Source organism: Vanessa atalanta, chromosome 26 (genome assembly GCF_905147765.1).
Source record: "Vanessa atalanta chromosome 26, ilVanAtal1.2, whole genome shotgun sequence".
In the NCBI taxonomy this organism is placed as follows: Eukaryota; Metazoa; Arthropoda; class Insecta; order Lepidoptera; family Nymphalidae; genus Vanessa; species Vanessa atalanta.
Window position 1 is genome coordinate 6,242,560 of NC_061896.1, and position 14,053 is coordinate 6,256,612.

At 32.9% G+C, this 14,053-nt stretch overlaps 2 protein-coding genes across 2 annotated transcripts; one reads left to right on the plus strand and one right to left on the minus strand.

The window, feature by feature from the left end:
- Positions 1 to 991: 991 nt before the first annotated feature.
- LOC125073942 (puff-specific protein Bx42) lies at positions 992 to 7,448 on the minus strand. The gene is made up of 13 exons (XM_047685062.1): positions 7,422 to 7,448; positions 6,953 to 7,104; positions 6,414 to 6,571; positions 5,912 to 6,094; positions 5,287 to 5,366; positions 4,855 to 5,036; positions 4,347 to 4,580; positions 4,040 to 4,202; positions 3,292 to 3,425; positions 2,399 to 2,543; positions 1,843 to 1,936; positions 1,566 to 1,707; positions 992 to 1,207 (listed from the first exon to the last, which is right to left on the minus strand). The coding sequence occupies exons 1-12, from the start codon at positions 7,436 to 7,438 to the stop codon at positions 1,573 to 1,575; spliced, it is 1,677 nt and encodes a 558-aa protein (XP_047541018.1). The 5' UTR covers positions 7,439 to 7,448; the 3' UTR covers positions 992 to 1,207; positions 1,566 to 1,572.
- A 427-nt stretch (positions 7,449 to 7,875) lies between these two features.
- LOC125074038 lies at positions 7,876 to 12,560 on the plus strand. The gene is made up of 5 exons (XM_047685217.1): positions 7,876 to 8,038; positions 8,144 to 8,216; positions 8,895 to 9,037; positions 9,742 to 9,818; positions 10,461 to 12,560. Exons 1-5 carry the CDS (start codon positions 7,997 to 7,999, stop codon positions 11,146 to 11,148), a joined length of 1,023 nt encoding a protein of 340 aa, XP_047541173.1. The 5' UTR covers positions 7,876 to 7,996; the 3' UTR covers positions 11,149 to 12,560.
- Positions 12,561 to 14,053: the final 1,493 nt, after the last annotated feature.

Here is a 14,053-nt window from a genome sequence, read left to right on the forward strand (position 1 = left end):
TTTAATGTAATACAGCGCGTTCCAAACTTATACGCTCTGAGAAATGTATTTTAATAAAGACTACAAGGTCCTCATCCTTCTACTGGGCTGCTTTACGTAAAATTAGAAATTCTTAAATTGTACCTACTAGAAGGGAGGATCACTGTCAGTCGCTAATGCCAAAGGTGGCGTACACGCCATTTTACAAAGATCAACTTTAACTTTGTTATATTCTCTGCGGTATAATTATTGTTTAATAATAGTTTCAATATTTTTCAAATAAGCCTATATAATTTAAAAAACCTTCGACAATTTTGAGCTCTGACGAATGTCAAAGTGATTTTAATATTCTGTGACTAAGTTCTCATACTATTACTGCAAGAAAATATTACGGAAACTGACATGTCATAGGTATTTTTTAGTACCTATATAAATTTTGATTAAAAAAAATAAAGTATTTTGTATTTAAATACTTTTCATAAACCATTCTGCGCACTCTGGCGTCATGACATTGGCCGTCGCAAATCATTTGCAATCTATTGCAAAAACATTTAGGTATTCGGATAGGATCTCTTAAAACTGTGGTATACAGTGGTAATATGTAGAGTCAGAAATAATAAGAGTAATTTAATTATTCGATTATTATAATATTTAGATAAAGTTTAAAATTATCACGTTGAAAGCAACGTTTAACTGCACTCATATCAACCCACCTCTTTTTATTTTAACAAACATGTCTGTTTGGCACGTTGTTTTTTAAGACTCAATCAAAATTCAAAGTGAATTTACATAGCCTGGATATCATTGCTGACGGTACTAAAATGCGTTGAGATCATGAGCCACTCAATTCTTCGCCTTTAATACAGCGTATATAGTATTGGATTGGAGTATTCATACAACAGCCATACCGGCGCTATGAACACAACCAATTTTACAGACATATTTGGATCATTTGGAGTTGATCTTTGATTTCATAATTTGTAATTAAAAAAAAAACAATAAAACACCAGCATCCTTAGTGATTATTTTTATTACAAATCTACATAATGTACAGTTACGTTTACCTAAGATAACTTAACCTAATTACGAATCCAAATAAAAAAAATGATATTGAAATATTTTCTAGCATTACGACTAAAAGATCAGAGACTATAACTGAAAATGCGAATGAACATAACGAAATCCCTTAATGCTACACTTGCAACTAACGAACACATGCAGTTTGTATCTGAAAGTGAAAAACATTTTTTAATAAATAATCATATTAAGAAACTACAAAGAATATATTTTCTCAACTAATATTATAGACGGCAAAGTGAGATTGTTTATATATTTGTTACGCTTTCACGTAACTCCTCGATCGATTGTCGAAGGGCGACTCGACCGGGTCATATACATATACACACCGTACATAAGTCGTCTGCATGAGAAAGGGTCTCATACACTCGGAAAAGTTTTTTTTTAAAAGTCAAATTACATTTGGAACACATTCAATTTATCAATTTGAGCTTAGAGCAATGACGATCATTCCTTCCAAAAAATGAAATGTTTTCGTTGAATTTATTAATAATTTATTAATAACTCACTTATAATTCATTCCCTTCGTTTCTTGGCGTGCGGTTCGTGGTGATCTCGTTTCCTGGACGACTTGTCGGCTCGCTTCGCCTCGCTCAAGAACCGATCCAGACCGAACGGATCGAAGTCTGCATCTAATTGTGTACTGCGAGACTGTAAACAAATTATTCAATTACTCTTTAGTGCTCTACAATTTAACAATTATATTTTTATGTGAATTAATTTTAATCTATTTCTAATGGTAACACTAGTTAGGTTAGTTTGTTACAAAGAGAACAAGTTACATACAGGCTCCTCCCTGGGTGTGTCCTTTTCGAAGGGAACTGGTCCGGAACGGGTGTTGCTGCTGCTGGTGCCAGCGAATGATTTGTCTGCCACAAAGCTGAAAAATATATAACCATTATGTATACTGATAAATATATCTAAAAAGTTGTTTATATTCAGAATAATGGATGTAGAGTAATAGATGTATCGATTTTCCTTCCTTAATGTATATAATTACATAAACTTATACACCTTAGCATAAATAATAAATTTATAATTTAATAAAACTTTTGAATGACGTTAACTGGTAATTGGATATGATACCAGACACCTAAGTTTAAAAGTTAATCTAGAACAAATCATACTTGAACTGAACTTGAACTTTTTTTAACGCCTAACAAAAAAACGACTAAAACAATATACATAAAAGTTATGGCAGAAGATGTAGCGATTTTTGGGGAAATGTTTTAATACATAATATTATCATAAGAGTAGCTACATTAAATTTCATGTTCATATACTATACTACATGTTGTTGCAGTGGAGTCAAGAGAAAACATCTCAAACAAAATAGGCTTACCGTTTAGTATTAGCGATGGCTTCAAGATCTCCACCATAGTTATCTTTGTCCGCGTTTCGCGAGGGTCGGTAGATGTGCGCTCCCACGGAGTCCTGATTACGCCACGCCTTGTCATACACATTGTAGGCTTCGTCGTCTCCATACCCTGGAAATGTTACAATATATTTATAACTTAAGGAAGCAAATATTTGCAATATTATTATATCTAGGTAAAATTTAGTGTTTATTACATTAAAATCAGTTTAACTATCAAATAATTTATAGTAGTTGATTTTTATGTATATTTGTCACAGGCAATTACCAGTACCAAGAGTAGTTATGAATATAGAAACCTTTTTAAAAAAAGCTGTATATAGGCGCGATATACTAAATATTTAGCATTTAACCAAATAATTATGTCCCAACCTAAATTATCAGAATAAATATTTTTATTTACATGTGACTCCCTATTCTATAAACGGAAGATGAATTGGCTGAGTGTCATTAGGGCCACTGGTTGAGCAACAGCTGTTTAGTTAAGAGGCTAGGCGTTTAATTGGATGGTTAATTTGACCAGCTGGCAGCAACATATATACAACTAAGAACTTATTGTTTACATAAGCATTTAATTGGTGTATAATACAAGAGAGGAGACACATTACTAAAATAGTGATGAGCATGAGCGTAGTAGGTGCGGGGAGGGTGGTAAGAGGATAACTTAAGAAAACATAGATGGAGTGTGTTATGAGAGATATTAGAGCATCTGATGTGAAGGATCAAATGAAGAATAATAGAGATTGGAAGGAAATTATATGCTACCAGAGCCCAAATATATTGGAACACGGGCAGAGAAAAGAAGACAAATTGTAATCCCGTGGTACAGATAGTAAGATACGTCAATAAATAAAACTCACCGCTGTCCATTCCCTTGCTGGTATTAAACAGACGCTGGTCGAACATGGCCTCTCCGCCCTGGGCTGTTTTTGCTGGAAGACCTAATGCTATCTGCTCGGAGATGTCTCTTTCGCGTTCCTTAACTAGTTTCGATCTGAAAATTATATTAATATTCATTAAAATACTAAAAGACGGACTAGCAAATGAGCAACATTCCAATGCGCCAACAACCTCGGGGACAAAGATGTTATGCAGTAGTTCGAGTGTTTATATGTATATAAAGCATAATATTATGTAACATGTACTGCCACTATAAAGATGATTATCTTGTGTTCCTGTGGGCTGAAACTGGGAACATTTCACTGTGATGCCAACTCCGAATATGTTCTCCATAGAACCAATATCAAATTCCCATTTAAATGAGGCTTAAAAGGTTATGGTATGGTATGGTATGGTAAAAGGTTAGGTTATGTCGATTAAAAACCCTGGTACACCCTGTTCGAGAGCAAATTTAAACTACATATTTGAATTTTTATTTCTTCTATTTCTTTCCTCAAATTTAGCTTTTCTTAACTTTTACTTACGCACATACTTCTTTGCTACTTACTTATTTTGATCATTTTTTAAATATTTTTTATACTTTTCTTTTGTTAATTTTTCCCCTAAAAACCCTCCCTAAGTAACCTGTATCCCCGGTAAATTAGGGGTGGAAAGCTCGAAGTTGGCATCACAGCTTCTACCCAACAGGGCACTGTCGAGGGTACGTGCCTCTTGTCGGGCGCGGCGCGCGCCAGGTTGCGGTCGCGCTGGCGCTCGCGGTGCCGCTCGCCGCGCAGGCGCTCGCGCTCGGCCGCCGACAGCTCGCCCGCCGCCTCGCCCTCCTCCGCCGCCAGCCCCGGCTCCGTCGCGCCGGCCGACGGGCTGCGGATGCCTGCAACGAGTTCGATTGCTTAATAGCGTTCGGCATGGACACAAATATCAGTGAAGATACAGATAATAACATAAAAAAAATCTAATATATTTAAATATCAAATAGTGCTACTAAACAGGTTGCAAAAAAAAAAAATGCACTTACCGGCTCTATGATCTCTCGCCCTCTGCGCCAACATTCTCAAATGCTCTTCTTTCTTCTCTTTCTCTCTCTGTGCTAATCTCCTCTCTAACTGCGCTCTCGCTTCCACAGCCTCTCTGGCTTTACGATCAGCTATGTATAACGCCTCCGCAAGTTTCGAGAAGTTCTCGTTAATGTGCACTTGCTGGAGACCACGTCCATCCGCGGCTAGACGCTTATCCAAAGGTATTGTGTATCCTGAAATAAAGTTTCAATCACAACTTGTATCTTAATAATAATAAAATCTTGAGTTATTTTTAAATGTTAATTAGTAAAATTTAAGATATAATTAAACATGGTTTTAATGGATTTTTAAATATGAAGACTACATTTTTTTTAATATTTTTAAATTTATTTTTTCATCTGTTTGTCTTCCATATAAAAACAAAAAAATCCATCAGGTTTCACACAGGTTAATGTGTGCATGTGTGGGATCATGTCATCTGAAGGAGCCTACTGTAGATCTAATTACCCTTGGCGTTCTTCCAGTGCGAGACGCAGGGCGGCACTTTCCAGTCGCGCTGCTGCTTGACGGATACGCGGCGTGGGGGCGAGTGCAGTACGGGCGCCGGGGGGGAGGGCGCCGCGCGAGGGATCTTGCGGTTAATTTGGAACCGTGGGGGCTCCATAGGGTCCGCCTGCGCCTCCACCATCCTGTAACGTCACACTTTACCTTATACAAGTTATCATTCTAAGCATTGCTAAAAGCATTGAAGATATATTTGAGGTCTATTTCGCCACTGGCGGCCATTCTCAAAGGAGGCCAACATAGGCCATATTTTAATGCACATGTGTGTGCACACATCTCTAGTCCCTCAAGTCAATATCTGCAGCTTTAAAAGCTGGTATTTCTGACTAAGCTTAGGAGCCTCATTGATCGTTAGTAGTTTATTCAAACACAAACCTAATAACTCTTTGTTTGGCGCCAGAATTGAAGGCGCCGCCTTGTTGCGCCGGTGTGTACCGTATATATTGTGCAGGAGCCTGTAAACATAGGGTACTATGAATGCACTAGATAGTTACAAGTTCTAAACAATAAAAAAAAACCTAGCCTATACGATAAACAGCAATAAAGAACTTTGACCTTGAATTGACATGACATCGATTGATATATCAAATAATCTTCAGTAATGCATTATGGACTCATAAAAACATGATATTTTTAATGGCAAAGTTATTAGAAGTTAAGAAATAAAAATAAAAAAAGACAAATAAATCAGTCTAGAAAATGGCTATGGAAAACATTTTAACACCTGCCATCATCACTAGCCTCTGTCAGTCTACTGCTTGTCATTATTGACTAGGCCTCCATGACACGCCACTGAGCTCAATATACAACACTTACATTGTCAATATCCCTTTGTTGCTGAAAATACACTGGCTAAATCACCCTTCAAAGCGGAACACAACTCTACTAAGTATTGCTGTTCAGCAATAGAATATGCAATCATTGGATGGTATCTACCTAAATTATACAAAGAGCTTCCACTGAGTAGATTTAATAAAAATACATTAAGAGTTCAACTCACAGCTTTCGGTGCAGCCTTAACGGGCATAGCAGCAGATATTTTAGCATTTGTTATCTTCTCTAATGCTAGTTTCGTCTTCTCTGTTATGTCTTGAATGTCATCTTCGGTTGGCTTCTGTAATGTCGGATCGTCCTCTGCTAAAACCTCTGCTGGTAGGAGATCCGTAAGTTTCGAATATATTATCTAAAACGAAACAAAACAAAACTTAAACATACTTTTATTAATTTTGTTTATATTTGTATTAACTAATATTCACAAAGTTTATGTGGAAATTTGCCTATTATGAAAATATTTTATTTTTACTTATATTTCCTAAAACTTTTATTGATCAAGCTGAAGCTTGTTAAAAAAAAAAAGAAAATAAATTGATTGACACACATAGGAGAAAAACATAATGAAGCTATTTTGTCTCTGCCTATTATAATAATCAAAGGATATTCATAATGAAGGCATTTTATAATGTGAAAATAATAATATATAATATTAATAATAAAAAATAAACCTTATCAGCACTATGGCCTTGTCTTGCTATGGCAGAGTACTTGACTCTTCCTGACTCATCCAACTGTACAGCCAATGCGTTTGAAGTACTCTCCTTCCCCCTAGCTCCCATACCCAGGGGGTATTGAGCCACATGGATTTCAGGAAATGCACCTCCATCTGAAAAAGCATTATTTATGTAAAAACATTTTTAAGAATCTTATTTGCAATATTTTATATCTTATTTGCAATATTATATATACAATCAAAATTTAGTAGGCTTAGGTTTAATAGTTTATTACAACAATAACTAGATATAAACTAAAAAAAAAAATAACACAATATTTCAAAAATGCTAATAGCTGTTGCATTTTTGAGAAAATGAAAAATTATTGCAGAGACATAATGTGTAATGATGCCGAAGCAGTTTTAAATTAAATATTTGATTTTCATATCCCAAAAATTATTTATTACAACTTTTCCTACAATAATCACTGTATATGTCTTAACAAATAAAATGTATGAGCTATGGTTTATGGCTAGTTCATAATTCATGTTTACCTCCAAAATCTTCCTCCGCTCGAGGCACCCATCCTCTCCTTTGGCCATATGGAGGGATGCTAGTTTGAGATACTACTAGCGCACTGCCAACACGCTTTGCTTTTAATTCATCGTCACGATCCCATACTTGCTGAACAGGAGCTGGGAGCAAGCTGAAAATGTATAAAAACTTTTTAATTATTTACTTACTATAGCATTAACTGATTTATGTACTTAACCCATAAACACTTCTTAAAATCAATGACAATAAGTTTATAATTATAAACGGTAAAGTTAAAAGTTTTTCTTCGCAGAATTTGGTTTGAGTTCGTTTAGTGATATCCATAACCCTTTTTATTTTAAATTAAATGTTTCACATTTAATATATATAAAACGTATGACGCCACAAAGTCAGTCGTATTAATAAAAACACTATTTTTTTTAAATAAATAAATATTTTTTTATTTAAAAGGCAAAACTAGAAACACACCTCGACAGTGACGCCATTTTTAATGATAGATAAAAGATTATAACATTTGACATATCACATATGTCAGCAAATAATCGGACCAAAGACAAAATTACAGATTGGTAATAATAAATATAATAAGAAATCTCACTTTTCTTTCGATAAATATAGGTATGGAATATTAAAGCTTTAGAAAAGACATATTGCATTACTTAATACTTTTTAACAATATAACAATTTATGAATTTCAATTTTTGCGTTTCTATTTAAGCAATGTATTTTTTTAGTATTAAGACACCAACTTTTTAATTTGAAAATGTTATTGCTATTATTATTTTATTTAATAATTTTTTTTAGATAAATTATATTTAATGTCAAAATGTTTTTAAATACAGATTATACATTTAATTTATTGCCATGTAAATGAAAAGTTGTTTGTAAAAAGAGGTGGAAAACTGTCAGACTCGTATATAAATGAAGTAGGCTGCGAACGTCCCCCTTTTATAACCTCAAAAATGCGCGAGAAGGATTACAGTGGTATAGCGAAGTGAGCTATTTTAATCATTAAATAGTGCTAAAGTGAACGGATTATCGCTATGCCGTCGAAGAAAAGAAAATATAATGCTAGATTTCCAGCCGTAAGTGTCAAATAGCCAGGAATCGTCGATAAAAACAAGATAAATGGAGTTGTTTTTGTCAATTCTATTAGAGATTGGTGATATCATGACATTGTTTGCTTATAGGGACGAATTAAGAAGATTATGCAGACCGATGAAGAGGTGGGAAAAGTAGCACAAGCCGTGCCAATTATAATTTATATCCTTTCCAATTGAATCTAATAATATCGCTCTGTATGATATTCAAACATTGTTATGTACATTGAAAGAGTAATAGATGACACTATTTGTATTGATATATGTCCTTTGGCATATCTATCATCATTTTTACATGACAAAAGAGTCATAGTTATATTTATCTTCGTAAATATGAGCAATGTTCACCTTAAAAGTATGCAAAACAAAGAATTATGATTTTCATCTGCTCAGCTCTTATGTACATATCTCTTCTAAAGATTGTGCATAATATAATAAAAAAAGTCATAACAAGTGATTTTATATATTATTGTATGTATTAAAAGTTTAAATTATATCTACAATTAAAAACAAGGTGAATTATGTGTCTTTATTATTATTGATATACATATATTTGAATAATAATGTAATTAAGTTATTATATACTTTGTTTTTTAAAACCAAGAGGCATTAAATTTCCAAAAAAAATAATTAATCAATAAAAATTAGCTCCTAAAAATTATTTTGTTCACAAATATTTAAATGGAAAAGACAATGATATGATACAATGCATGATCCTTACAAGAACCTTATAAAATTTCATTTTTCTTTGACGAAGCAATATTGACTTTTAAACAATGAATGTTCTATTCTAAATAATCATAATTTTAATTTTCTTAACTCAATTTCTTCCTCACCACACCTCGTACCCTAGAACTTTTCGTAGAATCACTCCTTGGCAAAGCCATGCAAGTGACAATGCAGAGAAACGCCAAGACCTTGAGCCCGTCACATGTGAAACAGTGTATACTTGCAGAATCACGGTTTGACTTTCTACGAGATTTGGTGAGATATTATTCCTATTATTAGTGTAATTAATTCTCTTTGGCTGCCTATATGTATACAGTTACTTATTGATTAAGGCCTGTAGACTTAAGTGAGTAGTATATTGAGTGAATCAGTATTCCCTTAACCACAATAGACAATTGAATGTCTGGTAGAAATAGTGTAAGGATTGGCTTTTTAAATTCTTACAATACCAATGTCTATGGATGACGACACACCAAAGTGTTACAATAGCTTGTACTGAGGTAGATACCTATTAAATAAAATTGTAAACAAAAACAAACACATGAAATTCAATTAAGTACTATGTTGAAGTTGTAACTTATTAACATCATTTCGTTATTGGTAAAAATAACATTTTGATGAATAAATGTACCTAATCCTTTGTTTGTTACAAAGGAGTTGTTATGAAAATTATGTCTATTTGAGTAACTCGCCAATCCTTGGTATAATCTCCGCTCCCACCCTGCAGTAATTCCAAATTTAATATAAACCTGTTAAGTGAAGATCTACTTGAATAAAGTATATATTGGTTGCATCTATAACTTTATAAAATCAAATTTAAAACAGTACAATATCAGCATTTATCGATTTTGCAACTAAAAACATGATGTCGACTTTTGTAGTGTTATTGAAATACATAAATTAAGTTAACAAATTGTCTTTGAACAATTTTATGATAGAATGTTAATTATTCTTTACAGGTTAAAAACATACCTGATGTTACGGCAGCAGAAGAGAGGGAAATAATGAGCGGGGAAAGTTCACCAAACTCTTCTAGGTAAGCGTGTTGAATAAAGGACATGCTCATGGTTACATAAAATTAAATTCTAGCTCTGTATGAGTAATATAATGTAAATGGTTACAATAGATATTACTTGTCTGTCTAGGCTCATTACAGTTATTACTGTCTCCTACGTCTGTGTAGTTTAAAATTAGTTTTAAGCAAGACTGAAATATTTCAATTATGAGTCCAGCAAGTTAAGAAACTTGCATGCCAAGCTGAATAGTTGATTGTGGGCAACATGACATGTTCAAAAATGTGCTACAGAAATAGATGAAATAAAAAAAACCTAGGTATTGGCTACCTATTGTCTATAGACAGTGAGCTTCTTAAGCTGGAATTCCAGCCAGTATAAGTTAAGTCGGGTTTTCTGTCAAGCATTTTTCAATAGTCGTATTGAAAAATGCTTGACAGAAAACCCGACTTAATTTTATTAGAGTGGTCCTTCAGTTGATATTTCTGTGGTTGTATACTGTTCCAACAGATAATGAGAGTATGAGAATAAATTTGCTATGAATATTCATACATTTTCAAAGAAATTCAATAATATGTTCATTTTTTGGTTTTAGTAAATTTATTTAATTATAGTAAGTGAATATTGCATTTAGAAAATTTTATATTAAGATATCTATTCCTTAGATTTTCAGATACATCGGTTCCAAGAAAAGTGGTCAGAGCAGACTCGAACAGTTCCAGCAGCTCCGAAATCAGAGTGCAACAGATTTTATCAGCACCAAAAGATAGTCTTATTAGGACTCTATCTATGGACGCGGAGCCGAAACCTAGAAACGAAACCGTCACATCAGACTCAGCTATAGATTTAACGAAGAAAGTCGAAGAGAGACCAGTCGTTACCGCGAACTTTTACCAAGAGACTCTGATCACGGAAGAAGTTCAACACAAGAGCGTGATAAAAATAAATCCAACCTATTCGAGCCCGCAGCCGTCAACGTCAAACTACACCAGTTTGACATCAGTGGAGCCTGTTAAAAAACTTGAAGTGCTAGTGCCAAAGCCGGATCATCCTAAGATGTTCTACATAGACGAAAAACAAAATAAAACGCCCCCCCGGACACCTGTCACACCTATCCTAAACATAGATTTTACGAAAAATCTAGCAAAACCCGAAATAAAGGTCTTAGACACAGCCGTCGCTGGTATAGTAGGCGTTCCTAAAACTGATAAAAAACTCCAACGACAGAACTCTAAGTCGAATAAGTCTGAAATAAAAAAAGCTGAAATAAAAATACCCATAGTCCCGACTAACGTTGACATTGATCTATTGAATTCAGGAAATTTACAAATAGACGAAGACTATGATACCTGAATAAGTTTGTAAGTATGTGTTTTTGTTGTGTTTTAGTGATATCAAAACATGAGATTTGTTATCCAAATAATGTCACAAAGTAATACTATGTTTGTATGTACATCTGTAATGTCACTGCGCTTCATGAGTTCAAGCTTAAGGTCTGTATTATAGATTGAACGAAACATAGAATCAAGACAATGTCATATAATGATAGATTTGTCAATTCTGGTGGATAACTCTGGTAAGTTGTGGCTCGATAGCATATTTGATGATTTTTAATCTATCGGAGTATGCTTATGTAGCATATTTTCCTGTAGACATTGAAGCAGTAAGATTTATTACTATTGCCTATATCCTGGCAAAAGTTACATCTAGTTAACGTTTGCTACTATTTATGCTATAAAAATAAGAAACCAATTCAAATGTTTGCTTTGTCTAAATAAGAAAAGTACTAGTGCTTTCGTTATTTTGTAGCGTTTTAGCTGTCAAAGTAACTTAAAGTAAAGGAAGGAAGTGCAAACATACCATTTTTTATATTATTTTTATATCAATTTTGGAGCAAATTTAAATTTCGTTATTCAATTTTATGAATTAATTGTGTCATTTCGCAATGTTGCAAGTAGAAAAAAATTGACGAAATATGTACTTTTAATCGATTTCAATTATATTTATATTAAGTTACAAATTAATTCGCTTATCAATATTCCCCTGCCCTGAATTATTAAGTGACATTTATCTATAAAAGGTCATTGCTCCCTTTTATCTCGATCGCATTATAATCACATTAGGTGAATCGTCCTTCGTACCGGAACGCAGCAGTACATAGCATTGCTATATGACGGTAGAATGATTATGAAACGGGGAATAGCCGAAAATAAACGAATACGATTTATGAGACTAGTTTTATTTTTGTTTGGATAACATATATCGTGAAATTAAGTTGTTTACCATTTAGGTATGTATTATAAGTTTTTTTTTTTTTCAGATTAATTATTGTTTCATTATCTGTTTGTTTGTGCGTATGACGAAGTCTTATAATTTTGTATGTATCTGCATGGACTTTATTTTTGTTATTTGTATGAATGATATACTTTTGTACAGTTGTGTGCTTGTATGGTCAGTGATAAAATGCTAAGTGACATATTAACGTGCATTTAGCATATTATTTGAACTCATTCGAATGTACGTATTTTATATATTAAGACCGGGAAAGCTGTTCGACTTTGATGTAGTTAACAACATAATAATAGTTTATAAGCTCGTCATTTTAGTCTAAATTAATGTGCATTTATTATGTTTTTAAAACTGAAAATATGATCTGTAATTTCGCTGTTGACTTTATGTACAAAATTATCAAAAGCAATAGATTTTTAAATTAATATCAAAATTAAAAAAGAAAGTCCTGAAAAGAAGTCTGACTACGAAAAATAAATATATCAAATTAAATCTGTATTTTATTTCAACTACACTTATGTCTACTCTATTACAACCATAACAGGAAAAAAACCAAATAAACAACATTTGACAGATCATCATTGGTCGAGAGTTTGATTAGTCTATGATATTATTCACTATGGATTTGGGAAAAAACGTTTTGAACGTCGACGAAACTGTTATCGGAATTTAGGAAGTAAAATTAAATTTGAAATAAGTTGTTCAGTTCAATGGTGTTGTAATATAAATGAAGATATAGATATAAATCACATGAAATACGTAAATTTAAGGTTTGTTTATATTTTTTCCTACTTCCATTGGAATAGCCTATACAGTACCACTTCAGTTTCTGTCATTTTTAAACTGATGCGCGTTAAGTCAATCGTCGAAAAAAAAAAACTTTGTTTGACTGACAGCTATCTGTCTGTTTGTTCCTGTAATCTCCGAAACGGCTGAACCAATTTTAAGTTGCTACTGGCAGATAGTTGATTTATTTAAAAAAAATCATACTATTACCTGAAGATGAACTCTAAAAAAATGCTACCGTTACGACATTTTTCATACCAAATAAATAATTTAAAAAAAAAAAGATGCTGGCGACCAGAACTCTTCGAACCATTGCTTTTAAACTTATTTAGAACATAGAACACAAAACATTTCAACTCTTGTTTAATCAAATTCTCTAAATTTGATGAGAATGTATTTGCGAGGTTATCATCTCATTTTTTTCAATTGCGATTTTTATAATCTAATCGACGGAACTATTATCACGAACTGTAGAACTATGCTCGATGTTACTAGAACTGAAATTTATTTGTAAGATGCGTTTTTTGAGGTAAGACTGAGCTAACAGGTGAGATGCTAACTTCATACCTACACGTAACTTTAAGGAGATGTTCTGTTTAGCCTAGCGAAACCACAGATCCAAGAAAACACGATTTTTCTCTGTATATTTGTCCTTCAATATAAATGTTTAATGAAAATTAACTTATATTTGTCTGAAATCGTCTGAAGCTCTCTATACTATCTACTATCATAAAGCGAAGAAATATTGGAAAGCGCGCACATACATATTTCGAGTCAATATCAATAAAAAAAGATAAAAAGATTTGAAATTAGAAGACAGAAGACCAATTTGTGTGAAATTTCCCGGCGTTTATAATGCTCATTATCAAATCTTTACATTACTCTTTCGTTCTTACGCATCACGCGATCCCGGTATAATATTTAATGAATTCAGTATTAAAACCGGTAATAATTAATTACCTGCATATAATAAATATATTGAGATATTTCAATTTGATAAATTAACCAGTAGGTAATATTTCGTTTTACAAAATACAATATAAACCTACCCTTTGTGTTTTTTTTGTTTCTATACTAACTCAGTCAACATTTAAACAGCCAATATAATTTCGAGGTAGCAACACGAATATTTTTTTTGTTATAACTCATAAATATTTGTGTCTTTTATAACTTAATAGTAACA